Genomic DNA, 26133 nt, shown 5'->3' with positions numbered 1-26133 from the left:
AGAACAAGTATCACTGTGGACAGAAAGAGGAAACCAACCTTGTCTCAGAGGAAACTCCCACAGAGTTCTCGACAGCGTTCGTGAGGAGCTGGCTGACAAGAAGGAAACAATGGTGACAGACGGACAAAGGAAATCACTTAAGGTAGGTGGCTGGGAGATTTACTGCATGGGATTTTGTGGATGGCTTGTCAAAGTTGCGTTGTGTTGATAACATCTACTCTCCATGTCATCTTGTAGCTCTGAGTTGTCTGATTGGTGGAGAAACGAGTTCATGGATAGTGATATTCATGTTCAGCTCTGGTTTGTTATAATGACACATCAGGATTATCTAGAGGAATTTGAAGACCACCTGACTCCGTTGGTATTCATTAGAGCTGTGATGAAATGTTACCAGTATACGTCATGTGACTACAATGTGGACTGAATTACAATGAAATTACAGTGATAATTGCGTAATAAATGACACTGACAGAAATGTCGCAACAAATCATTCAAAGAGCAAGAAGCAAAGTCAGTCATTAGTTAAATTACTTGATAATGATGATGTCTTTATTCGATGTTTTATTTATACTGTCATATGCAGGTCTTCTTTGCTTATATTTGAGTTAACCTTCACTGTCAGACCTGCCATTTGCGCAACCTACAGCACCACAGACCATCAAAGAAGATGATTTGGTTTCAAAGTCAGTATTGACTTCCCACATTCTCCTGATGGGTTTTCCCCCAAATGTGCTACTGTAAACAGCAGCTAGAAAGGCAGAAATGGAGTCTTTTATGCCCGAGTGACCCCTAAAATCCCCTTTTTGGTTTATCATAGATTCTGCTGCGTCGAGTCTGTCATACTTCTCCTTTATTTTCTCCTATTTCTCTTTTCATGTTACTTCCCTTTTCTTCCAGATAGTCAAACTGGGAAAAGTGTTCTTCATACACGTCACTGCACGTCAGGCTTATTTCTTCTACAGTCAAATATATCAAACATATTTGCGGTGATCAACAGCTATCTTTCAGAATCGTAGATCATATTAAATTAATGAAGGATCGTAAAGGATTTTTGGTGAATTTTAGGAAACAGGGTGTATTTAGATTCAGAAATTACATAGTTGTGTCATTTGTAGATGCTTTTGGGTGCACATAATCAAGTCTTAAAGAAAAATAAATAAATTTAACAAAACACAATAAGAATAAATTAGACATTTATGACTAAATAGAAGCTTAATTTGCATCATACTTGTTGTCTCAGACAACAAAGCTGAAGGAACATTTTCATTAGACTTTGTCTGTTATATTAACACTTTTAAGATTTCCATGCATCCATTAACTGCCTTTTCTATGTCACTCTTGATACTATGAGGACAACTTTTCTGAGAGATTCCGTAGTTTAAAAGGTACCAGCATTTTCTCCAGAGAGTGATTAGTGCCAGGCCGTACAGAACTGTATAAACTGCTCATCTGTGTCATTAGTACTTTACATCGTGTGTCTCCAGAGACAGCATGTGTATCTTTTTAATATCACATGTGAGAGGGAGAGATAAGAGACAGGCGGACGTGTGGTGACATCCCACAACAAGTAGACACTCAAAGCGGAAGTGAGTTCTCGTAGTGTGGTCATGACTCATTTCTTCACTATTTCTAGTAAATGAACTAATTCCATCTCCCTCCCTCTCCCTCTCTTACGTCTTTGTGTATGCCCAACATACCCTCTCACTGACGTCTTGATGATGTGAACGCACACGGTAAGGTCTGAGTTTTCCTGAGACCAGCCCAGAAGAAAGGGGGCTCCTAGTCCTGCCTTTCCCCAGGAATGATGCCTCTGTTCTGGGTTATGCTTTGTTCAGCGTTGCCTCCTTTGGCTTGCCTCTCCGGTCCAGACCATTGTGCCATCCAGGAGAGCAGCAGCTTGCAGAGTGGTAAGTGTCTGCAGTGTTCACCTGGTACAACCAGGATTGTTTTGGATAGAAATCCTTAGAAATCTATTGCAATCTGACAGTTTTAATGCTTTAGTTTACAAGTTGTGATTACTCGGATTAATATGTGGTCCTTGGATGTTTTTTTGTACTGCACTGTGTGGTATATCATATAGGGCCTAAATACAAGGAATGATGACAATCAAAGGTGTAATTAAACTGAATGTAACTAAGAACATTTACTCAAGTGCATTCACTCAAGTTTTTAATTTTACAAGAGAATTTCTGCTTCTACTTCTGCTGCATTTCAGAGAGAAATATTGTACTTTTTACGCTGCTAGTCGCTTTGCCTATTTTTAAAAAAAACAAAAAAAAACCAAAAACATGCACAAAAACTTGCAGAAATATTTCACCTTGTTCTCACTGCAAGTCAGCTTGTTCTAGCGACGTACGTTATTCTTTCATGTCGCAAGGCACTCTGTTTTTCTTTAAAGCTGATTAACATTAAAACAGGTTGAAATATCCATACTGAAATATGGTTTATAGAACAGAAATATCTTAGTTAGGGTTAAATGCACAAAACAATGCTGCTCACACATTGAGGTATCTGTGTTCATAATCCTGTAATATACCTATACGTACTTGTGGTACTTTGACTTGTCTTTTGGATGCAGGACTTTTACTTGTGATTGAGTATTTTTGCATTGTTGTCGTACTACTTCTACTCAACCAACACATCTGAATACTTCACTGGTTACAATATACATTCAGTGCCAAATAAGTACAAATAATACAAATAAATTATTTAGCGCAGTAATCGACCAGTTACCTGAAAACAACACCTCTTCCTCCCTGCCTAGAATCTTCATTGCTGAAATCCTTGGAGTGTTATAATGACTACAATTCCACTGTCCACTGCCGGTGGAGCGATCACAGAAACAGAACACTGCAGCTCTGGTTCAAGACCAACAAGAAGAGGTAAAAACAGAAAGGAGGACAGGAGAAGGCGGGGGCTGAGTGAAATCAAATTAAGTGTTTTATACGACAAATTAAAACTTATCAAAACATAACATGTAGTCGGTATGTCAGAGTTTTCTGTCTCACAGCTCTGTGTTTACGTCCCGGCAGGGAGCAGTGTTTGCATTACGATGCTGCAGTACAAGATGCAAGTCAGCACAGGACTGTCCAGTGTACATACAAAACTAAGGCATTTTCCATTGGCATCCAACACACCGCCTTCTTCGTCAAGAAGGAGACAGAAACCCTCTGCTCATCTGTCTCCCATAAGCCTCTGGATCTTTCTCTGCACTGTGAGTTCACATGCCAATCATAACTGTCGCCTTTACTGTGAAGTAAATAAAGCTACTGAGTACAAGTAGATACATTTTAAAAGGAAATAATAATATTTCAATGGCATCATCACTCATATCATTTTTTGTGTTGTACAGTGAGAGCGCGGCCACCAGTCAATCTGTCCACACGCAATGCAGGAGATGGAGGCCGGTGGCTCGACTGGTCCAGCCCCTACCCCTCCTCCTCCTCCCTGAACAAGGACATCACATATCAGCTCAGCTACAAGACAGCCAAACAAGACAATTGGATGGTTAGCATCATAATGTACACGCTCACGTACTGACTACATGGCACATTACTGCAGAGACAAATACAAATTTTGAAATCATGGAGTGGGTTTTGAAACGTTGAATCTGAACTGCTGAACAGCTGAACTAGAAAACACAGAGGTGTTTTTGACTGGATTAAATTGAAATTTTAAAGCCATTTAGACAGTTTGCTGTGTTATATTTAGTAATGAAAACAAGAGCAGTTAGTGGTTGTCTCATACTGAAGATTTCCTGTGGCAGGAAAACTGGTGTGAACTCAGATCATGTGGGGGCCTTTCTTGTTCAAATTTACGGTATATAATCCAAGTCATCTTGGAGAGCTGGGTGATGCTGCAGTGAAGCATATAAATATCCTTAACATGCTGTAAAATGGCATGTATTGCCATGCTAAAGTTCTCTATATCACCACTCACTAAGAGCAGAAACAAAAACATGTGCAGGAGATCTTGTGAGCCATAACTCATACACATCTCCGCTGATTCTCTCCACAGACTAAGGATGTCACAAACACCAGCATGAAACTAGAGAAGCAATTCTTGCTCCCAGGTTGCAGGTATGAAGCCAGAGTGAGAGCAAGAGCCAGTGTGGGTCAGTGGAGCCACTGGAGTCCTGTGGTGACATGGCAGACTGAAGAAGGTGAGTCAAAGAAAGCATTCAGTATGATTTATTTCCTTTCTTGTATGTGCACAAATTAGTTGGAGCTTTGACATTTCTTAGAAAACCATTAGTTATGTGCTGGACCACTTTAGTCCAGAAGAATCTGTTCTTTTGAAACTGAGACTCTGCTCCTTATCTCCTTGCCTCACATTTCTAATCTCCTCCCCTTGTCCATTTTTACTGGAGCCTGAAAAAGTCTGGACCTTTGCAGCTGTCACTATTAGTTCTCTCTCCCTCTCTGGCTCTAGATGCTGGGCAGCTCCCCAGTTTGCACTGTGTGCTGGATGGAGAGAAGGAGGTGGTGTGTAGCTGGGAGGTGAGCAAAGAGCTGGCTCACTTCATTACCCTCCAGCTGGCCTGTCGACACAACCGGACAGCACAGTAAGTCGACTGTGACGCTGGCAACACCATCCTGCTTATCATTCATTCATCTGATCATTTCTCTCCTCTCCTCTCCTCTCCTCTCCTCTTCTTTTAATCCCTAATTTCAGGTCTCAGAGATGCTGTGCAAACCCAACAGTCACTTATGGCCACAACAGGAAGGTGCTTAAGTACAGCTGCACGCTGACTGTCACAGACCCTGCGCATTTGTTGGTGGAGCTCCAGCCAACACATAATGCCAAGATTTTTAAGGCCAGCCAACATAGTGAGTAGACACGAGACAGAGGGCCCAATATTACTGGAAAGAGTGAGTGGCAAAGGGGGGTGGATGAGAGGGGAGCTGGTGGGCTGTCCCTATGAGCAAAGTAGAGAGTAGAGATAACGTGTCTTGCCAAATTAAGAACATACAATGGGGTGATAAAACAGGAAGAAGCTGAGCAAAGTTACTGTGCCATGACTGAGTGTCCCCACCTAGTGTTGAATAGTGCTACTGCATCTCTGTCAATTTATTACCAGGCAAGATGATTTTATTCCATCTTGAAACAATTTCAAATATCAAAATATTCACCAAAATAGAGAGACACAAGCAAAAAGACACAGATTTAGTTCAAAATGGTCTTGCAGAACACTTTTCAACCACTTAATCACATACTGCAATGAAAAATATATCTTATTGTGTACAATCTTTAAGCAGGCCTGTATGATAGTTACTTAAAACATACATAATGTTTTCATGAAATTAACATCAAGAAAAAAAAAATTGATTATTTTTCTATTTAACTTTTTTTCTTTATTCTACAAAATAATCTCTTGTTGTGCAGTTCGTCCCGACCCCCCACAGAAGGTAAAGGTGAGGGAAAAAGGCAGCAACTGGATTGTGGAATGGGCCAAGTCAAGCACAAAATCAGAAGTCAGACTGTCTTATCAGCTTTGCTATTTCAGGATACAGGATCAGGTGAGACAACCATATAACAACACTGCGATATGCATTATTGTTTGGAAGTCGCAGTTCATGAAATATAATCAAACGTTTATGCATCAAAAACACATACAAACTGGCAGTAGATTTACTGGATGTATATACATTTCTATTTCAGGAGTGTCTTATTCAGAACATTTCAGAGGGAGCCATGTCCATGACCATCCTGCAAAGTTCTCTGGTTCCATCTCAGAACTACCAGGTCAAGGTCAGGTCTCTGGTTGTCCCTGAAGAACATTCTTCTTATGGTGGAATCCCATCTGAATGGAGTGAACCTGTGAACTGGACCTCGCATGAAGGTACACTACTCCCTCAGCACGCACACAAATACACACAATTCATTCAAATTTCAATGACTGTTGTGGGAATTGCTTTCTGTCATTGATTGTGTTTATTCAAAGGTAAACAGCATGGGTCAAAATATTTATCATAATACATATCATGAATGATCATCATCATAACCATCACTTACTCTCTTCTCTGTTGCCCAACAGCCACCTGGTCCTTAACCACCCTAATGTACTTATTCGTCAGTGTGCTTGTGGCTGCAGTCTTCTTCACACTCTACTGCACCATTCCAGCTTGTCAGAGGTCCTTTAATTTATGCTTAATTTTTCTGTGTTTCTTCCTTTCTCTTCAAACCGGGTTTGCCTGAGAACTTAATTGAAAAGTTTAAGTTAAAGTGCTGTTAAATGCAGTGTCACTATAGCCATAAGACAAACGGAGTAGAAAAGTCTGCCTAAAATGCAATCAAATGCGGCCAGTATGTCTAAAACCATCGGAATATAAAGTTTAAATTTGCACCCATAAATGTTTCCATGTATTGTAAACTACGTAAACCATGAAAGCAGCACTTGACATGCTTGGCTTATAGGCTAAAGAAAGTTTTCTGAAAGTGCATTTTTGAGCTTAGATTTTTCATTTTTAATGACGACTCTTTTTTCACATGATATATTTTGGACAAACAGGAGGGTAATTCTGTGGGTGGACTCAGTTCCTTCTCCAGGCAAAAGCAAAATCCTGTCTGAGATCAAGGTGAGAAAGGTTCATTTTACAGTTTGATTGAATCATTTTCGTTTCTGCTGTATCAAGAAATGTTTTTTTCTGTCAGTTATTTTGTGTAACATGTGATTCACACAATATTTTTGTGATCTAGTCTGCCACCAGCTGGACCCTCATGCAGAGTGAGAGCACGTCCATGTGCAAAGTGCAGCACCTGGACAGCGTATCAACATGGTAATATACAGTGAACATTTCCAGACAGATGATAATAAAAATAAAAACAGTTCTTCTGATGCAAGAATTGAAACATTACAAACAATTCTGTTATCTGGCAACAACATGTTCTGCTCTGTGTCTTGCTGCAGCTCTTCGGATGCTTCCCTGTGGGTAACCAGGGACAGTGAACAAAAGAGTTTGGATCAGGACGAGGGCTGCTGGAAGTATGATAACCAGCCATCCCTTACTGAGGAGATGAACAGGTGTGACACATCTTCTCTGAGCTTCAGTGGACCGTACATCCTCTGTCAGGTCAGTCTCTGTCACAGTCACAGTCATTTGTCTTGTTTCCAGGTGCTGAGAACTTCTCAATCACTTGTGTAAATCAGAACCACAAAACATTTAATGTGAAGTTTACTCTGAAAGTTCAATGCATGATTTTGTGTTTTATATCTGCTAAGATATTGTCGATAGTAGATTTTTTTTCACCACACAGACATGAGAGTGGTATCAAAGTGAAGATTTGAAAAATTTCACAAGATGTTGAACTATTTTGTCAGATTAAAGTTTACTGACTTCAGTGCTATGGAAATGTTAAAAAAAAAAAAAGAAGCTACTTGCACATATTATATAGGAATTTCTAAATTAGGAAATCACAATAAGCAAGTTATCAAAGAATTTTTATTAATTAGTTTCCAGCCATTAAAGGTCATACTGAACAGCACTGTTTCTATCTGCCAGACTGCAGAGCCAAAATGCAGGTCAACAGATATCAAGTGTGAAGAAAAAGAGAAGCAAATCCCATCAGAGGACTCTGCAACTCCTTCCCCTGTGAATTTCACCATTTACGGGGAAGGTTATGTGTGTCTACCCAACCGGAGCGTCTCTAGGTCCACACAGGATCTTGTATCTCAAGGCGATGCCAACACAAACATGCAAAGGCACGACAGCACCGGGCAGGACCCACACCATCCAGATAGCACGCTGTTGCCAGATAAGATGGACGTCCAGCCAGGCCTCAGCAAACCCACGCATCAGCCTCCAGCGTACACCTCAGAACTTGTCACTCCTTGGCCGCAAGGGGTCGCCATTCAGGCCTCAGGGTACTGCCACCTTCCCACAGTTAAAATGAGAGGAGAAAATTAACGTGCAAAGGAAGCATAACATGGAGGACTTACCAAGCTTTAACGACTAAGGTGGATTTCAGGGTTTATTTCACCAGTTTTATTTTCAGCCATTATGACTGCATTAAAACCATTATGCTTGGTTTTGTATCTTATCTGCTGGTTGGTTGACCAATGGAGGGCAGTAGTGAGCTGAGCCTGTAAATGAAGATCAAGCAAATCGAGTGATGGAGTGTGTGTGTGTGTGTGTGTGAGATGAATCTATATATCTATATAAGACATTTCACAGAATCTAATTACAGAGTCTGAAGGGCCGTGTTCAAATGCTGTTTTTATTACTTCTTCAAGTTTTTCTACTTCCCCCTCACAGCTGAGATACGAAGCAGAATTACTTAAACTCTTTTGCATGGAAAAAGTGTGTAACTTTGCTGGGTTCTCTGCGGTCATGTATGCATGTTTGCACAAAGGTGTGTGAGTTAGGACCTTGTTGTCAATGTTGTAGCCTATGTTGCTGAAGGTATAGCATGTTATCTACACACTGATACTGCCATGTTGTGTGGCACCAGTGCTGTGTAAAGCCTACAGTGACATTTGAATTGAAATTACAAGATGCTTAATATATGTTTAAGCTACCTTTAGTATATGAGATCTGCCATCTTCAGGTATGTTATTTATAGTATGTCTATTTTGAAGTCATGTATTAATCATGTATGTGTAATCTGAGTGAAATAATTGTTTGCAATGTTTTCTGCACTTTCTGCATTGTGACGGTAAACTTTTCTCCACACACACACAAATAGAAAGTGATGTTTAAAGTTTCTATGCTGAATGACAAACTTGCTAGTTTATTAGGTACCACAAGCTACAGTCTAATAACGCAGTGCAATTAATTCTATCTTCATGACAGTTAATGTTGAGTTTTTGTTGAAGCATTGTTAGAGAGGTGTTGATTCAGCTGAATAAATCATCATTTTTGGTGCTGTTCAATTGTGTTGCTTAATACCAACAGGTGTTTATATTATTTTGTCCATCTCATTTATATCAATGAAAATATGATTTACAATCATCTGAATTTGACCTGAGTTAATTAAAGTAGATCTTTTAAATTATTATTATAGTTAATATCAATAAGAATTTAGCAAGTATTTCATGAATACCTTAGATTTAGCTCAGATTTTATCTACGACTAGCCATGGCTATTTCCAACTAGCTTTCACTTGAGATAACCTAACCTTTTTTTTTTAGCTATGTACTTGGGGGTCTGGTTCAATGGGGATTTTGAACAGTGTGTGTTTGTATTTGTCAACAGGTGCAACATCAATTTCAGATGATAAGTATATAGTATTCTATTTTGCAGCTGACTTCCATGTGGATATAACTGTGTCTGCAGAGATACGTATAGTTGGTCTCTGTCTCTTTCTTACTTTCTCTCTCACTCTCGCATTCACACACACACACAAATTCACAGTGTTATCTAATTTATTGCTCTGTTTATCTGCACATCTGTCTAGCCTGAAAGGGATGTACAGAGCATTCAGGGTCTGTCGGTTTCTGGGAGCAAGCATGATGAGGTTGCATTGAAATATTTCGGAAACACCTTTATATCATTGTGCTTATTATTGTGCTTGAGTGATGCATAAGTCTTTCTTGTTTCTGCAGAGAGAACACAATGCTGGAATTCCAGGCATGCTGATATCAACTTCCTGTGTTTTCAGCCCATCGCAAGGTACAACTTCCTGTCTGATGAGGTTGAGGAGCAATTTGACACACACCAAATAAGTCATGGCGCCCGCAAACATGTTTTCAAAGTTGTCTATTTGGGTATGACCATGGTAGTTGAAGGTATGAGCTGAAGGTGTTTTGATGTGTTTTCCAAGCAGTGCTGGCTGTTTCAGATGGTCATCCCCCAAAAACAGTCACATTCCTCACAGTCATAGTCAGAGAAGTATTGTTCCCTGGAGGTGGAGGAAGCTTTGAGTGAGTGACTGAATGCATGAACATTTGACAGATTCACATTGATCTTCATTAGTCAAGGGAGAAAAGACCGAATTAAGGACAAAGGTGGATGTTGATGGAAAGATCAGAGTAAGTGTGTATGTGTTTGATGACAGGGTACTTATGTGGTCATCTGTGTACAGCATGTCCCTGTCCTTTGTCGTACATAAAAACAGGAAAATAAAAGTGCTGGAAGGTGTAGGGAGTGCGTGGCGCCACACAGATGCTTGTGTAACCTCCTGTTCAAAGGCCTGCTGTTTCCTCACTGCTGTGCATCAGGGAATCCAGGCCGAAACACAGTTTTTTTTTTTTCTTTAAAAGTCTGAGGTCTGTCCCTGTAAAACAAATCATGCTTTTAATACCACCAATCAATAGCTTGTTTTTGCTGATGGAGAAGACCAGGAACAGAGGCAGGATTTTATTGAAATTACAGTGAGGCTTTCTGATTGATGTCTGAAAATTAACATTTTGGCAAGAGTTTAAGAAATGGCGGGTTCCCCCCGCCTTCAGATCGCCCAGATAAAAGAGGAGAGCTTAAACAGGCTTTTAATTAACTAACAGCGAAGCTGCTCCTGTTCTGCATGGATGCATATTCCCAGAGGTCATCCACATGTTTCATCGCCTGATTTCATACACGTCCTTGTCTCCATTACTTTGGAGGACACAGCCTTGATTATTTCTGTAGAGAATTATCATAACATTAACCATACCCACTTCACACTTCAAACAAATCCTTACCATGACTTGAACCAAACTTTAAAACCTAGTCCTAACCCTTTGGGGATGTGAGGAAAGGCACCGGTATGCATAACCACGATGTTTGGCTGAACAATATCAGAAAACCCCATGGCTTTGAGACATTGGAATTTGTGGACATCATCTAACATTTTCTGTAGTTTACTGAAACTGACAGCTAAACAAACACACTTCACACAAGGACTTGCCAAAGTGAGGAGGTGAAACAGTAGGACAGTTTTGAACTGTTTCAAGTTCTCTTTCTTCATTCTTTACACAACTATTTTGTGTGTACAACCTAGTGCAACATTATGAATGTCTTCAAGGAAAGACTAAAGTCTAAGAGTGTGTGCAGTAACGCCCTGAAATGTAATTATTATCAATGTTTTGAGTATAGCTATTAAATAAAGCAGGAAAATGCTTTTGCCTTTAGATACTGCTGGAAAACACGTACATTCATTGTTTTTGAGCATACATAAAGCACAGTGTAATAAAGAGGCAATTAAAAGTGAGTTCTTAGGGTTTAAAGTTGCTTTACTTTATTTCACAAATATACCAGTAGTCAAAGGCTCCAGTGCCTCAGCCTGAGTTCAGTAATAATGTAAACTGGAGGAAAAAAGCACCTATGAATCTCAACTCAACTCAACTGTTAATATTATGTAATGGGACTTCAAGGAAACTAAATGATAATGGCTGGGTCGTGGTTCATAATCAGGATGGGATTTGTTTAATTGTTCATCAGGTTCTAGTCACTAAGGGTCTTTATATTCTTCAAGTGGTTGTTTGCTGTTTAGGTAACAGTGTTGTTGAGACCCAACAAGCCATATCTTTCTTTAAGGTCAACCAGTCGGCTATGAACCATCTTTAGTCACAGTCTCTGGTCCCCAGGAAACACTCCCACACTGTCATGGTAGCTGAACCCTGTGTATATTTGAATGAGCATGAGTATGCCAGTCAACAAGCCTCCATGTTCTTCCCTTCCCAGTTCTTGTTTGAAGTCCGTGGGGGGTTGGGAGCTGTTCAGACACCCGCTGAAAAACAGGCATGCCACCTCACTGCTGAATTTGGAGATGCTCTGCTGTTTAGAAATAGTGTGTCCATGTGAGATTGACAGTAGGGCAACAGAAGTAATGCATGAATACACATTGAATTTTCAACTTTCTGCAAAATTTTCATTTGGTATCAAACTTAGTGATTGCTTTTTACAGATTATATCAAGACAATGAGCATGGGTCTTTAAGCCCAAAATGTGTGAAGATAATAATTACAACTGCATACATGTAATCAAGCCACATTTACTCTAAAGATGCCTTAAAACAGAGGAGGATATTAGCATTTGTTATGCTTTGAAGCCATTCCTCATATGATTTAAGCAGATGACTTATTGACTTGATAATTAGACAAAACTCGGCAGCTGGCTGCTGAGTTGGGGCTTTTTTCAGCCAAGAGTCGAGTGGCTAAATGTGAAAAACAAACCACAAAGAGAGTGTGTGCCAGGGTTCACCTATAATACATCAACCCTCACTTTTTATTTTCTCTCTTTTGTCAGATTGAACAAACCTCAATGCACAGTGCTGAACTCGTGTTAATTTAAGGGGTCAGTCTGATGTCTCTGGAGAGCTGCAGATCCACTGTGTAGACACAACATGCCAAACAGGCATGGCAGAAAATTCACAGCTCACAGAGTCATGAAAAAGTCTGGTTTTAACTTCTAATTAGTCCTCCAGAGTGTTAGTGTTTCAGATGCTGCATAAAGGTTAACTAGTCAGTTTAAAAAAATAAAATAAAATCACCTTAGGGATCATCTATGTTTCAAGCCTCATGTGAACTATTATGTAGCCTGGACAGTGACTTTTGACTTATAAAGCTAAGCTTGTAATTGTAATAACTCTGATGATCCCTCAACTTTTCACAGAGAACCAACAACAGGTGAAAATTTCTATTAGCCCAGTTCATGACTAAACATCCCCAAAACTAAACCGCACAAAGTACAGCTTTAGGTGTTTTGTACTAATTAGGAAATTTTAACATGTTGATACGCTTAACTAGAGAGCCTATGCTAAGCCTGGTAAACATTAAGGCTACACCTGATTAGCATTAGCATGTTAGCATTGCCATTGTGAGAATGTTAGTGCTCTCATGTTAATATTTTGCCCAAAACTCTGCTGTGTCTAAGTACAACCCTACAGAGCTGCTAGCCTAGCTGTATAGTCTTCTTCTAGTTAAAATTAGTTTGCTTCATTTGTCCGGTGCTCGTCGCATGTTGACATTCATAGTTGGCTAATTAATAGGTAGAGAAGGAAAACTGGTGAAATGGAATAAAAACACAAAACAAACAAGAGTTAAGCACATTAGCTTCTTATATCCATATGAAAATAGCATTAGGTGGCAAAGTTATCACAAACATTCAGTTGTTTCATAATTTCTTACCAGTAAACAGATAAAATCAGTAACAGTTTTAAGTTGGCACAAAGGACGTACAAGCCATTTTTTTTCAATAATTTAAAATGTTTGGCTCATTGTTGGACACGGCATCACCAGTGTTTTTCTACGTGTTGTTACTAATGAAAATACGAAAGAACAAAAATATTTACATTTGGCTATTTCTGTCCTTTTAAATTATGGATTTACTTGATTTGACTCCTTTAGATTGTTGTAAAAATGAAATGTCCAAAACAATTGGTTGCACATTAACAAAACAAGTACAGCAGGGACACTTAAAAAAAAAATGTTGTTTTCCACCAAAAATTAATCAGTGGAAGAAAGACAAGTTTTTATCTAAGAGAGAAAGAGGAAACAAATAGATGCTTCTACATGAGTACTGAGATGCATGACAGATGACAGTAGGTGTGGACACAAGCTCATACACACACTATACCACACACTTTTGCATAAAAAACAAACACATGCACACACTCTTTTGTCATGGAAGTTAAACACTGCATGATCCTGCAGGTCACAGAAGCACTTGTTCTTTTGTTTTTTAACTTGCTCTGTTTTTGTTGTTGTTGTTGTTGTTGTTTTTGTTTTGGTCTTTTTTGTTTGAAACACCCACCCATTTTGAAGCGTTGTTACAAATCTCAACTATGCCTGTCATTTTGTTTGCAGTATTTGTATAGAAAGTTTACCCACAGTAATGGTAGAGATAAATAAATAAGAAATATAGCACAAGTGTCACGCTATCACCTTGTATCCAGATAGCACCTTTTCTCACACCTGTGATGAGATTTTGAAAGAGACAAAACTCACTAATCCAACATTTTATGTTTTTGTTCTCTAATCACATGTGTGATTCCAGTGTTTGCAATGAGTTAAATATAATTAAATATGGTTAAAGAGACCATCAGAGCTAATAAATGATATCAAGCCTTGGTACGGTAAATCTACACAGTGTTATGTTGCCAACACTGAGCCCTCGGTATGTGAATTTTCTCGCACATGAAAATACTGCTCATTTTAGTCATTACTTGTTGTTGAAGTCTTTTGATGATTGTCTTTTTGATGATTTGTCCAAACTCAGTACAACACATTCTCCAATGACACAGCATTTTTATGTCCATTATGTCCAACACACACACTTTGCCGTGCAGTCTGACTGGAGTTACCTCAAAGCAAGTCTTTCAGCAACAAACTATGTCAAAGCTCATATAGACTCAGTTCTGTCAAAGTATAAGTGCAGTTTCTCTCTGTTGATATCAAAATAAGGTTCCCAGAAGAGTTTTGAAATTGCACTATTTTCCACAGTTCTACAGCGATGCAGTTTCAGTCGCCCCCGATAGGTACTGTGCTTGCACACGAGGAGCCAGTCTTTGGGTGCCACTCGTTACTTCATACCAGTAACTGTCGTTGCAGATGCAAGTTTTCTCTTGACAAGGTCCATCTTTCATTTGAATTCAGTTTTCTTCTTCCTCTCCTCTTACTCGCAATACAGGTGTAGTTACAGGTTCACCAGACAGTCATTAGTAGTGTTACAGAGGAGATCTCACAGGACCAGCAGGTTACTGACAGATGAATAAATACTTATATGAAGGGAGTCACTCTGCTTCATCTCTGGATCCATGAAAAAACAACCAAGTTCACTTTGTGTCCCTAAGGGGTAAACATGGGAAAATGTACTTTTAAATTCATACATACAGACATGCTGAACTAAACTGTATGATCAATAAATAGATATGATACATTCATTCAAAACTTATGGGTTCCTTAAATTCACTGTTCACTGTTCATTCGCTGTTGTTTCTCTATGTTTATTCTGTGAACTCACCTGGGTTTATTCTAGTGCTACATCAGCATTGCTCTCATAGCTGCCTTGCTGATTCGTTTGCGGTTCTTCCTCATCTTTCTCTTTGGACGAGCTGGGGGTCTGGGGCCTGCTGGGGCTGATGGCTTCCCTGTGGTAGTTGTAGATGTTGTCACTGTCAGAATAGGATATACATATTACTAGAAAATTATCCAAAATCTGACCCTTTCTTCTTGTGACTCTGATATTGTTAAAGCATTGTTGAGATCAAAATCTATAATAGTCAACATAACAACAGAGACAACAATATATCAGTTCTGACAGGTGTTCTTTCAGGTATCACTCCCTTACAAATTTACATTCGTGGTTTTATTAACCCAAGGAATTCAATAATGTCCACATGTAGATGTACCTGGTTTTTGTGTTGTTTGCAGATGATGATGATGTTTACCATGCGGGTGATGCTGATTATCAGTTTCCTTTCCCTTCTGCCTTTCCTCTTCTTCTCGTTTCATCTGCTGCTGTCTCAGTATCTCCTTCTCTTGATCAAGCCTCTTGTGGAGAAGTAGAAGTTCTTTTCTCTCCTGCTCCAGTTTTTCCTCCTCACTCTGTAATATCCTAACCTCTTCAGGGGTCTCATTGTCTCTCCGTCTTGGTTCTGGGTTTGGCTCTTTGGTTGGTCGGAGCCTGTTCCCAGTTCTCTCACTGGTTGCCTCAGTAGGACTGAACTTGGCCTGAGGAGTCTGAGTAACAGGATGAAAAACACCACTCGTGTGACTCTTTGAAATTTTGAATTTGTCTTCTTGCCATAATGGGGTCTGTGTGTTTTGTGTGCCTTCATCCCTGCTGCCATTTCCATCATTAAATTTATCTTCAGTCCTGTTGATCAGCAACCCTTCCCCACCTTCTACCAACTTGCTATTTACCTCAACACCAACATCATGTTCTGAGGAAACAGTCTTGTTGCCATCTGAGATCCTGTCATTCTTTTTCTCTACATTCTCCAGATTCTTATTTTGGTCTTTAGTCCCATGGATACTGGTGGAGTTATGTGCCCAGTGTGGAGCAAAAAGAATAGCCTCTCCAGAGCGAGATGCATCCTCCTCAGTCAGACTGTATCCTTCTCCAGGCTGAGTGAAGGTGTCTCCTCTGGGGCTCCAATGCTGCTCCAGGAGATCCTCCAGATGGGCCCTTTGGTTCTGCTTCAGCTCATCCCACTGATGGAGTTCATCCTTGGAGTGCACCTTGACCTTAGTTGATAATATTTAGCAAAATTCAGTACAGCTAAATCTCATCTTAGTCCATTGACATTCAACCAACATGTTAAATGTTAAAAGAATTTTACTTAATATCTAATGTTGAAATATGAGTATATTCTATACTATACTTTGATACATTGATCCATTACATTATCATTACATTAAATAAAAATAAGGTCATGAGATCCACAAAAACACATCTCCTCTGGTAAGTGTTTGACAGAAAAAGTCACTGAATCAAATTAATTATATATTCTGTACCACCTTAGCCTAACATTTAGACACGAAAAAAACTGTCAGAGATTGATTAAACCAGTATTATAAAATATGCCGATTTCAGTATTGGATATATAAAACCGACACATTTGTACTGACAATATTTTGGATCATAATATTTTTGCATGTCTGCGCAGTACACAATCCAGTACTTTCGACCCAACTGCTGGAAGCATGAACATAACATTCCAACAGTACCTGTTCGTGTCCATGTCCTTGGTTGAGTGTCTGGTTTTGGTACTTGTGGCTGTGCTGTCTGTGAGACGTTTTTTTCTTGGGCATAGGGGGCCGTGGTACAGACTGACATCGGCACTCCACATGATCAACCACTGACACCACTGCTTTAGCGTAAGTGGGTCTTTTGTTGATGTACTCAATCTTCATGACCTGGAGGGGTTGAGAAGAAGGTGGGAGTCAGAGGTTAGTAACAGAAACATGAGGCCTGTCTGAGATGCTGTAGAATGTAAATGTTTAGACATTTCTACATGTTTCTGTGTGTGTGGTCGTTTACCTGCAAGTGTCTGGTGTGTGTGACAACGGGGACACACTGCAAACTCTTGGTATTGCAACAGCCGGAGCAGCGCTGCACCTCCACGCAGGGTGGCCATAACAGGAAGTTAGCATTGCTACGGTCCAACATCGCCCTGGTGACCTCAACCACCTCAGTACGCACTTTACACAGAGCCTGTTGAGCTGGCTGGGCATCTGAGGGATGAGATATGATTGAGTGTGAGCATGAATGAGTTAAAAAAAAAACATGAACAACTGGGCACAGACATATAGAAGTCATTTGTGCATCTTTTTTGCTTTTTTTATCTGTAGTCATTTTGAGTCTGTAGTTCCTCTTCCTGTGAGATGTTTCAGGTGAAGCCCAGGGGGCCTCTTGACCCCTCTGCCCCTGTATCTGTGCTCAGTAGACCTGTTTAGTCATCCATTCATGAGAATGAGCATGATTGGTTGTAATTGTTTTAACATTAGCATTAGTATTGAGGTTATACTGGAATCTAAATCTGTTACTGAATTTGACTAGGAAGACAAGTAACCCCTCCATGTTCGCTGAACAACGAGTAAAAGACAAAAACTAAAATCTTCGTGATTTATCACTGAGATCTAATTACTTTCAAGTCTGTATACACAACCATCCACAGTGATTCATCTGGCTTGTTAGCATGTGAATTTATGGTGTAGTGCGAGAAGAAGCTCCCTACATTGAAGCTAAATTTGCCTTTTTGTAGAGCGTCTCTATGACTGATGCAGTTCACCTACAGCTATCCCGCATTAGGACCACAGCCCGCTTCTATCTGTGCATCCAGGCAGGTTATAATGTGAAACTCATGCATTTCAAATGAGAAGCCTCTTCTCATCAGACTTTGTTGTTTGCTGCATTGTATCAGTCTGTTGCAATGAAATATGAGGGGGTTTCATTCAACTTTGCTTCACAAAGGCTCACTGTTCAATTGGACTGCTCTGTCTACAAGGACACGGATAAGCTATTGGGCTCTGTGTACATGAGGATTAATGTAGGGTCATTATTATCTCCTCATGCAAGACGGAGTCTGACAAAGTCCTACACACTGTTGTAGATTGGCATTCAGTAATTCAGACATCTGCTTTATCGTGATCGCAAAAAAAAGGTTAATGGGAATGACTTCACAGTGTCACTAAAGCCATGCTTGTCGCATTAATCAACTCCAAGGAAGACAGACTGAACACACCCACAGTCCTCCACAAATAAGGAGTACCATAACCGTAACATGGAAAATCAGGAATCCTTCATGCCTGCACCACCACCTTCTACTAACCTATTTATGAATATGAATCCATGTTTTAACTAAGAAACCACATGAGGTTAACAGCATTTCTCTCTTTCATGCTAATCAAAGAAATCACATCATGAGTGTAACAAAAAACCAAATGACAAATAAGACTGAGCTCACCAAGGCTCCTCGGTAGTCTATGACCTCCATTGGCTGCAGAAGTCCCGTCCTCCTCATCTGAAACAAAACAATAAACAAATACAGAATTTGATTTGGTCGATGGCATTTGACGTGCTGTCGATTTTAACCGAAGGCCTTTTAGTGCCATCTACATATGGGTGTGTAAATGTGAGTACACACAAGTAGATGGAACAGTAAAGGGAGAAACACAGATGTGGTGTGGGTGTGTGTGTGTGTTCTTCCTGCTCTTGTTCTTGTCTGAGTTGGTTTTATTACCGGTGATGTTTGTTTATCACTATTAGGGTAGAAAAGTAGCCACATATTGTTGTCATGTTAGTTTTCAGTTCATCTTTGCATTGTCCACAGACATTTTATTCACTATTTAGTATTATTTAGTGAACTTTTTACAATTAAAAAACACCCAACACTCTAAATGACAGAATGAGAATATATCTTCACATAAGTCAACATAAGTATTGTTTTCTCTGCATCCCAGGGCTCCATTTATTGAGCTGAGTGCATTTAAGGCACTTCTGTTTCTCATTTAATTCCTGCAGATATATTTGATACTTTTCTGTAAAAGCATTTATCATGACATTTTCCATTTTTTATGACTTAAAAATAATTAGATAGTACAAAAAATATACCCAGTGTCTTGGGTTGATATTTATTTATACTGTACATCTATAACTAGATGATTACATTAGATATGAGATTAAAAATGGATTAGGGCAGACTGAGTTACACTCAGAAATAAAGCTGAAAATGTTTCTGTTTTTGTGAATATTTAGGATGTTGTTAAAGTTAAAATGAGAATGAGATAAGAAAGCAACTGTGTTAGGACTCTGAATAACTCTCCCGAATACTGAGACTGGCTTCAGTGTATGTATCAGCAGTAATATCATAATGCACAGGTCTTTACCTACGGAGTCAGTGAGCAGCAGCAGCTGAAGGTCCTCTATGGAGGAGATGGGGCTGTTCCTAACCAGCTCCACCAGAGCTGCAGGCAGAGGGTCCCCCTGAAACACATACAAATCAAAGTATAAGACCAAAGAAATAAGATTACATTGGCCTATGATCATTGGAAAAGGGGAAAAGACTTGAAACCATTTAGGGTTGTTGTCATTTTTTTGTTTTTTCAGCAGAGCACATGACTTCAACAATAGCTATCTGAAAATTCTCTATCCTATATCCATCCTCTATTAGGCATGACAGAGTTTTAAAAACAATTCCCCTGAGAGAATAGAATAAGACTGCAGCACATCTGCAGCAACCAGTCTGTACATCTATTTAAAACATAAACAAAATGCCCAGCTGTACATCAAAAACCAAAACCCAAGACTGATAACTCTATCCTGCCATCGCTCTTAAACTGACCAGTCTTATAACACCAAGACAAGACGCACAACAATTAAATCGAAGTTTGCAAGAAAATCAGATTTTTGTTCAATTACTGATTGAAATAGATTGGAAAGAAATATATCACTGAGACAGGATGCTTATTTTTTTATGTTCTTAATATATTGAGGAAAACAATGGAGTTTTAAAGCATGGAGGCATAAACAATATCAGGTTATGTTCCGAGACCATTTTTTTGCATACTGTTACTGCTATCATTGTGGTAAGGCCAGGATCAAGTTAAACTATGTGTAAAACACAAAGTATGCAAAAGGGTGAAGAGAACTTTTATAATCTAGTTTGACAGTCAGTCAGAAGTGCCCATTATCAATATTGGCTACTTGTGCAGTAAAAGCTACAAACAGGTGGACAGAATGTTTCTAGGAAATTGCAGCGTACTGTTCCGGGGCTCATAAATTATTATCAGACCGATGCATAGACTTGTATATTCATCAATACCTAATCCATCATTTTTGGGTCTATCAGAAGCATTACAATAATGGTACTGATATTGGAACAACCCTTGTGGCTCAATAATAAATACTGGAAAATATATTTCTTCTGTGTGTTTTTCTTATGGGATGTGTTGATAACTAACTAAAGGACAAAATAAATCCTTACCCTTAAACAGCACACATGTGACCAAATATTATCACCACACCAAAAACCAAGCAACAAATCCACATTGTGATTCTATGGACTGACTGTGGGTTTAACCCCCCCGTCATTAATGGGTTCGACAGCCAGGGAGGGGGGGGGGGCATTAACCAAAGCAGACACACAATGGTCACTAAGAGCAGGGTGAATGACTATTGGTGTTGTGTCTTCTCATCTGCTAACATTTAGGGGTCAAAGAAGCCAGGAAGGAGTCAGGAAGTGGGGGAAGGAGTGACATGGAGAGGAGGAGAGAAGGGAGGTGCATCTGAAAAAAGAGGGATAATAGATGAATAAAAGATGGGTTCAAATAGGCAAGGATCAGACATGGGTCGAGACACACTGGCTTAAATGTTGTGTGTTGTGTGTTGTGCTTCGTTTGGTCTGTCAGCTCGTGGTGAGATGGAACCAATGAAGATGATCTCAAAGGGACAAATGTGTAGCGCACCCATCAACACAATGTCCACTGTCTTCAAATAAACAGCATTCAGAGATACACAGTATGTGAAAGGAACATAACTGTGTGTGATCACACAATGAATCCCTACGGGAAGCAGGTTTTTGCCAAAGGAAGCAACCATCTATGCATGAACATGTGCTCTCATCCTGCCCATACTATACGCCATTGATACTCCCCCATTGTTGGTTGGCTTTTCAGAGAATTTTACAGCAGGGAAATGCCTGCTCTGTTATGCTTACATCTCTGTTGCAGCGCTGCTGGCGCCCCAGAGGAGTCATCATGATGATTTCTTCTCTTTGCCAAAGCAGCAAACCGGCCTGCTTGCTTAATTGTGCCCGATGTTAATTAAAGGATGTGTGCCTTTGTCCACAGTGGTGCTTGCTGTCATGACGATTTGTGTAGCAGGAAATACTATGTAAACACTTTGTTTCTGATAAACCAAACAGATTCAGAATCCACAGACAGAATGTGTAAACACACTCTGATAATACTCAAAGTGCAACTCTCGCATGGAGATTATGATATGCTAAGTACATCAAGATAACACAAAAGCTGCTCATTTCACATGGCTTGTACTTATACAACAAAATCCTGGCTTTAAAGAGTTTCTGTGTGTTTTTTTTTTCATTTTGAATGTTGATCTACAACAACACTTAAGACCTTTGCAATAACACGTCTTCTAAACTGTAATGTTTGACAAAAACTGCTCCAAGTATTGTCCACAGTTATTGTTCCTCTTGATTTATCATGAGAGTTTAGGTTGTATACTTTGTGCCATTTCACAAGGTCCACAAAACAAACACATTTTGAAATAATCCAGTACTTTTCACCTGAAGCACGAACCGTCCCCTGAGGGCCTATTGGACATACTGAGGAATGCCAGGTACAGACAGCGGCTGCAGTGGGCAGGGGACGAGAGGGAACATCTAATCGTACATAATTACGGGGTCGAGTTTGCTGCCGGCGCAGCAGCAGCAGCAGCCGCAACCAGAGCACGTGTGAGGTTTCACATGTAGTCAATGAAAGTACGACTACACGTGCGCGATGCTGAACTGTATGAATAAATGTGACTTTAATTTATTCCTCTGAATTTACCTCTGAGTTACAGAGGCGCCTGATGAAGTGAAAGATAATGACAAGTTTGTGTGAGCTAAAGGTATATGTTATATGGTACCTCTTATTGGTGGTCTTTGGTTGAGTGTATATGTTTAGTATAAGTACCACGTCATATATTTTCAATTTAACACCATCTCAGAAGATACGTCTTAAACATATCATCTCTCCCATAATGTTCCTTTTAAAAGACGTAACTGAACCTTGTATGCAGACTCCATCATTTCACAGTTGCCATACTTTGACTTTAAAATGAGACAAGGGGAATTCCTACACGTATACCTCAAAGCCATTGTAACTTTTTCCCTCTAAGACACTGGGTCTGTCAAATTTTCTTTTACATGTGGCGCCTAAAGAAGCCATAAAATGAAATGATGGGTGGATGACAGGAATTTAAAGTCATCCATCAAAACTGTGCTCAGCCCTAAATCTACCTTTATGTGAAGTGGTCCTGCGGACTGAAGACCATGTGCACACCCTAAATGGTATGGGTTCAGTGAATTGAAGGAATAAAAAAACCACCATAGAAACCGGTTCCTGAGAAGAAGATAGAGGAATTAAATATGAGCTTGTATTCCCCATTCTCTTTTATTGTTTTTACTTTAATTGTCAACTAATAGTTTGCAACATGGGGAGAAGTTGCTCAGTCCTGTGAGCAGATCACACCACTCTATCTGACTGGATGAAAGAAACTATAGCAAAGTCACAAATGGGCTGTGCCCTCTTTGTTGACTTGTTTAAATCTCCACTTCCCAGTTCTGACTTGTAAACTGTGTGTGTGCGTGTGTGTGTGTGTGTGTTTTGACCCCATTTAGTTTTACAACTGAGTGACACTGCCAGTTCATTGTGGAGGTGGATTGTTTGGGTCACAAACACAGATGACATCTGAACTGTGTAAGAAAAACAGATAAAATCAGATTCAGCTTGCATCTGAAACTACTTCTATAGACATTATTTTAGCAAAAGAGGCCAATTTTGTTTCTATAATGAGCATAATAGCAGTTATTGAAAAGCCTCACTTGACCTGGACAAGACCCTCAGTTAAGTTTTGTCTTCCTGTTTGACCTTAGCAGACGGTCAGACTTTTAGATGGAAAATGGATCAGCAGAACTGGAGGTGGAAACAGCATTTGCTGCTATTGTCTCCCTTTAAGTTTTAATATTTCACACTGTAGCACACATCCTGTGCCATCTTGTCTTCCAGATATATTTCACCATGGGTGTCAAAGTTAAGAAAAAAACAGTGTCATTGCTGCTGGGGATCTCTCCTGGTTATCTACTGAGGCATGTAGCCTCAGTAGCCTTTACAGCATGATATACAGTGTAAGGATGCTCAGTGACTGATTTATGGCACCGCGCAACATCTGGATCCTCATCCACAAATGCATCACTTAACCCACGTGGAACATCCAGCTGCCTATCATGGCAGCCACTGTTTCCTGTCTCATTACCCACAGAGGACGACCTCTGCATGTGTCTGCCCCTGGGCATCGATTAACAACGCTCTTAATGGGAGGAATAGTCATCATCTTCTGCGGGGATCTCACCCATCTTACAGGCAACAAGGAAAAGATTTTATTAAGAGACGCGAAGAAGCAGGTGCACCAACGGCAAAGTTATTAAAAAAAAAAGGGATTTGATTATCATGTTGGTCTGCGTGTCTTCTATTGAGTTTATTAGAAAGGAACGCATTCGCTCTTGTTAATGTTACTCATAATTTAGGTCCTACTGTAGAATTCTGCCTAAAACATCCCTTACATACAGTGTCTACCATATCTTAAACGTGCTAGTAATTCTTAGGAAACAGTTGCAACAATCCCATAGAGGACACCTTAATGGCAGCTCATTTTATAGCCTATAGATCTCGTCAGTGCTCGTGTAAAACATGAAATAAAATGTACTCGCGGCTTCGTGTTATTTTTGTAAAGTATAAAATTGGACTGCCTACAGATGTTGCAGTGGAGCATCTCTAAAAGTTCGCCAAAGTGTGACTGATGCAAACTCACCTCGGCTACGCCACACTGCAGACACGCCGCCAGCAACGCGAGCAGCAGCTGTACCCACGAGCTCATCTTGCTGCCCAGCCTCGAGCCTCTTCGACGGACCGGGCATTTATGGAAGCGCGAGAGTCCCTCTCTCCTCAGCACTGCGCGCGGGGGGACAGCGGCTCGCCCAGTGGAACTGCGCGCGCGTAGAGGCTCTGTTCCTACTATTGTCACTCCAGCTGAGATGTCCGAAGAAGAAGAAGAAGAAGAAGAAGAAAGCGCTCGTGTTGGGCGAACTTTCAGCCTCCTCTTGAAAAGAGAAAGAAAGAAAGAAATCTCCTCCGTGCTGGATAAATAATAAACTTCCGAGTTTTAATTCTGTTCTTCAACGTGATGTTCAGTCTTCTCTAGTCCCCCTTCAGTCCACCTTGCGCACAAGTTTGCGTTTTCCGCTAAAAACGCAAGTGGATAACAATACATTTAATAAACAAGAGATTTAACGACATTTCCAGGCAGCAACAATCAAAACGTCACAAAACAAAACTGTCCTTACTCTGAAAGTAAATAAAGTTTAAATTATTCCACGGATAATAAATCAAGAATCCATTTGACTTCTCTTTTCGCAGTAGTCAGGGGTCTCTCTAATAACCGTGATGCGTCCCAAAAGTCCAGCTCACAGGCTGAACGTCTGAAGTAACGTCGCACGGTAGTTTGCTGTCCTCTTCTTCCAAGGAGCCTTATCAATAAGTAAAGCTGTGAGACTCGGTGCGCCTCAGTCCTGGACCTGCCTGATTACGCAGCGGTGGCGATGGTGGTGGCGAGGGGAAGAGCAGATTTCCAAGAGTCTGCTCAACAGTATCTCTCTCCCGCCCCCTGCCTGAAGAATGAGTGATAATCTGCGCACAAAGAAGCGACGTTACTGCGCAAAGCCTCACAGCTGCCACTCTGAGCAACATTTCCTCTGCTGTGAATCATTTATGCAGAGGCTGGGCCAAGTCCCGTGGGCTCGTCTGTGGATCGCAACTCTGTTTTTGCCGTGTTTTCTTACATTTTTTTACAGCACAGTCATGAGTGTTATTAGCTTTGAGGATAAATATCAACATATGTCAGTGTTTATGAGGAGTGGTCATAAAAGTGAGGGCTTTTTGTTACATTTTTGTACATCACACGAGTTGTTTACTCATGGCTTTTTTCATTTTAAGGTACTTTACTATGTTTCAGAGAGAAATATTGCATTACTGCTCTACATTTGCTTAGTTTTAGCTATTACAATTCAGGTTAAAATTTTACTGAAAACATATGATCAAGTTATCAAATATGATTATATGATTAATATGATTTCTAGATTGATCTGCCCAGCAGGATATAAAATTAAACTGGCTCCAACTTACTACTTTACAGTAATTCATTAGCATATATAATCCGATGACACTTCAAATCACACCAACTACTTTTTCCTTTAATAAGTTAAACTTATTTATGTACTTTCATTTGAATGCAACTTTAAAAGCAGCACCTTAACTTGTAATAGAGTTCTTTTCCATTAATGGTATCTGATGCTTGCTCACACACTCTGTGAGAGCTCAACATGCCCATTTATACTTTCATTTAAAGCAACTTCAGATAACCGAATAATGATAACAATATGAAGAGTGACAAACTTTGCCGTGTGAGTTTGCAGGACTGTTACAGTGCTGTTTCATTTAAGTTAAATGTGTATGACCAACATGCATTCACTGTTGTTATTCATGCATTTTATGTAAAACAGAAGATGCTTTAAGCAAAGTCAACACTCATGAATAACTCACGACCCTAAACTCAGCCTATTGCATAACAGACCTTTATGCAGGTACTATTGCTGGAGAGGTCACAGGGATATTTGCCATGCCAACTGACTGCTCTTGTTACCTCAGCATCACCACTAGCTGGGCTATCAGGAAACAAAAGGTGTTTCTAAATATCACAGAAGTTATTCTCAGAGTCCTGACCTTTTGACGGTCACTCATGTTTAGGGAACATTTCTGAACAATGCCTGATGGTGACTCTGCAAGTTCAAAAACACTATGTCAGGCAGCCAGCCTCGAGTACGATAATGATACGTGACGGCGGGGAAAAGAGCAAGAAAGTTTTTATCATGGAATAAGACATTTGAAAGGTGAAGCATGTAAAAGAACAAAACTCCTCAATGAAGTCGTGC

At 40.0% G+C, this 26133-nt stretch overlaps 2 protein-coding genes across 7 annotated transcripts; one reads left to right on the top strand and one right to left on the bottom strand.

The window, feature by feature from the left end:
• csf2rb (colony stimulating factor 2 receptor subunit beta) lies at window positions 1–8953 on the top strand. Of its 3 annotated transcripts, none has more exons than XM_046415259.1 (15): window positions 1–142; window positions 1739–1907; window positions 2765–2882; window positions 2994–3214; window positions 3353–3507; window positions 4018–4162; window positions 4432–4564; window positions 4675–4829; window positions 5386–5519; window positions 5662–5842; window positions 6038–6134; window positions 6512–6578; window positions 6700–6779; window positions 6911–7073; window positions 7503–8953. In XM_046415259.1, the coding sequence occupies exons 2-15, from the start codon at window positions 1802–1804 to the stop codon at window positions 7905–7907; spliced, it is 2160 nt and encodes a 719-aa protein (XP_046271215.1). In that variant the 5' UTR covers window positions 1–142; window positions 1739–1801; the 3' UTR covers window positions 7908–8953. The 3 variants fall into 3 exon arrangements, with proteins under 3 accessions (XP_046271215.1, XP_046271217.1, XP_046271214.1); XM_046415261.1 differs by having other exon boundaries at window positions 30–142; window positions 1735–1907; window positions 3033–3214; XM_046415258.1 differs by having other exon boundaries at window positions 30–142; window positions 1735–1907.
• Window positions 8954–12957: 4004 nt separating this feature from the next.
• On the bottom strand, window positions 12958–24801 carry pdgfbb (platelet-derived growth factor beta polypeptide b). Of its 4 annotated transcripts, none has more exons than XM_046415263.1 (8): window positions 23958–24801; window positions 19250–19346; window positions 18328–18384; window positions 16902–17095; window positions 16589–16777; window positions 15268–16105; window positions 14880–15006; window positions 12958–14704 (listed from the first exon to the last, which is right to left on the bottom strand). In XM_046415263.1, the coding sequence occupies exons 1-7, from the start codon at window positions 24021–24023 to the stop codon at window positions 14897–14899; spliced, it is 1551 nt and encodes a 516-aa protein (XP_046271219.1). In that variant the 5' UTR covers window positions 24024–24801; the 3' UTR covers window positions 12958–14704; window positions 14880–14896. The 4 variants fall into 4 exon arrangements, with proteins under 4 accessions (XP_046271219.1, XP_046271220.1, XP_046271218.1 ...); XM_046415264.1 differs by having other exon boundaries at window positions 14880–15030; window positions 15307–16105; XM_046415262.1 differs by having other exon boundaries at window positions 14880–15030; window positions 23958–24796.
• Window positions 24802–26133: the final 1332 nt, after the last annotated feature.

This window comes from Scatophagus argus, chromosome 16 (genome assembly GCF_020382885.2).
Source record: "Scatophagus argus isolate fScaArg1 chromosome 16, fScaArg1.pri, whole genome shotgun sequence".
NCBI lineage: Eukaryota > Metazoa > Chordata > Actinopteri > Scatophagidae > Scatophagus > Scatophagus argus.
This window is presented reverse-complemented; position numbering and strand designations above follow the sequence as displayed.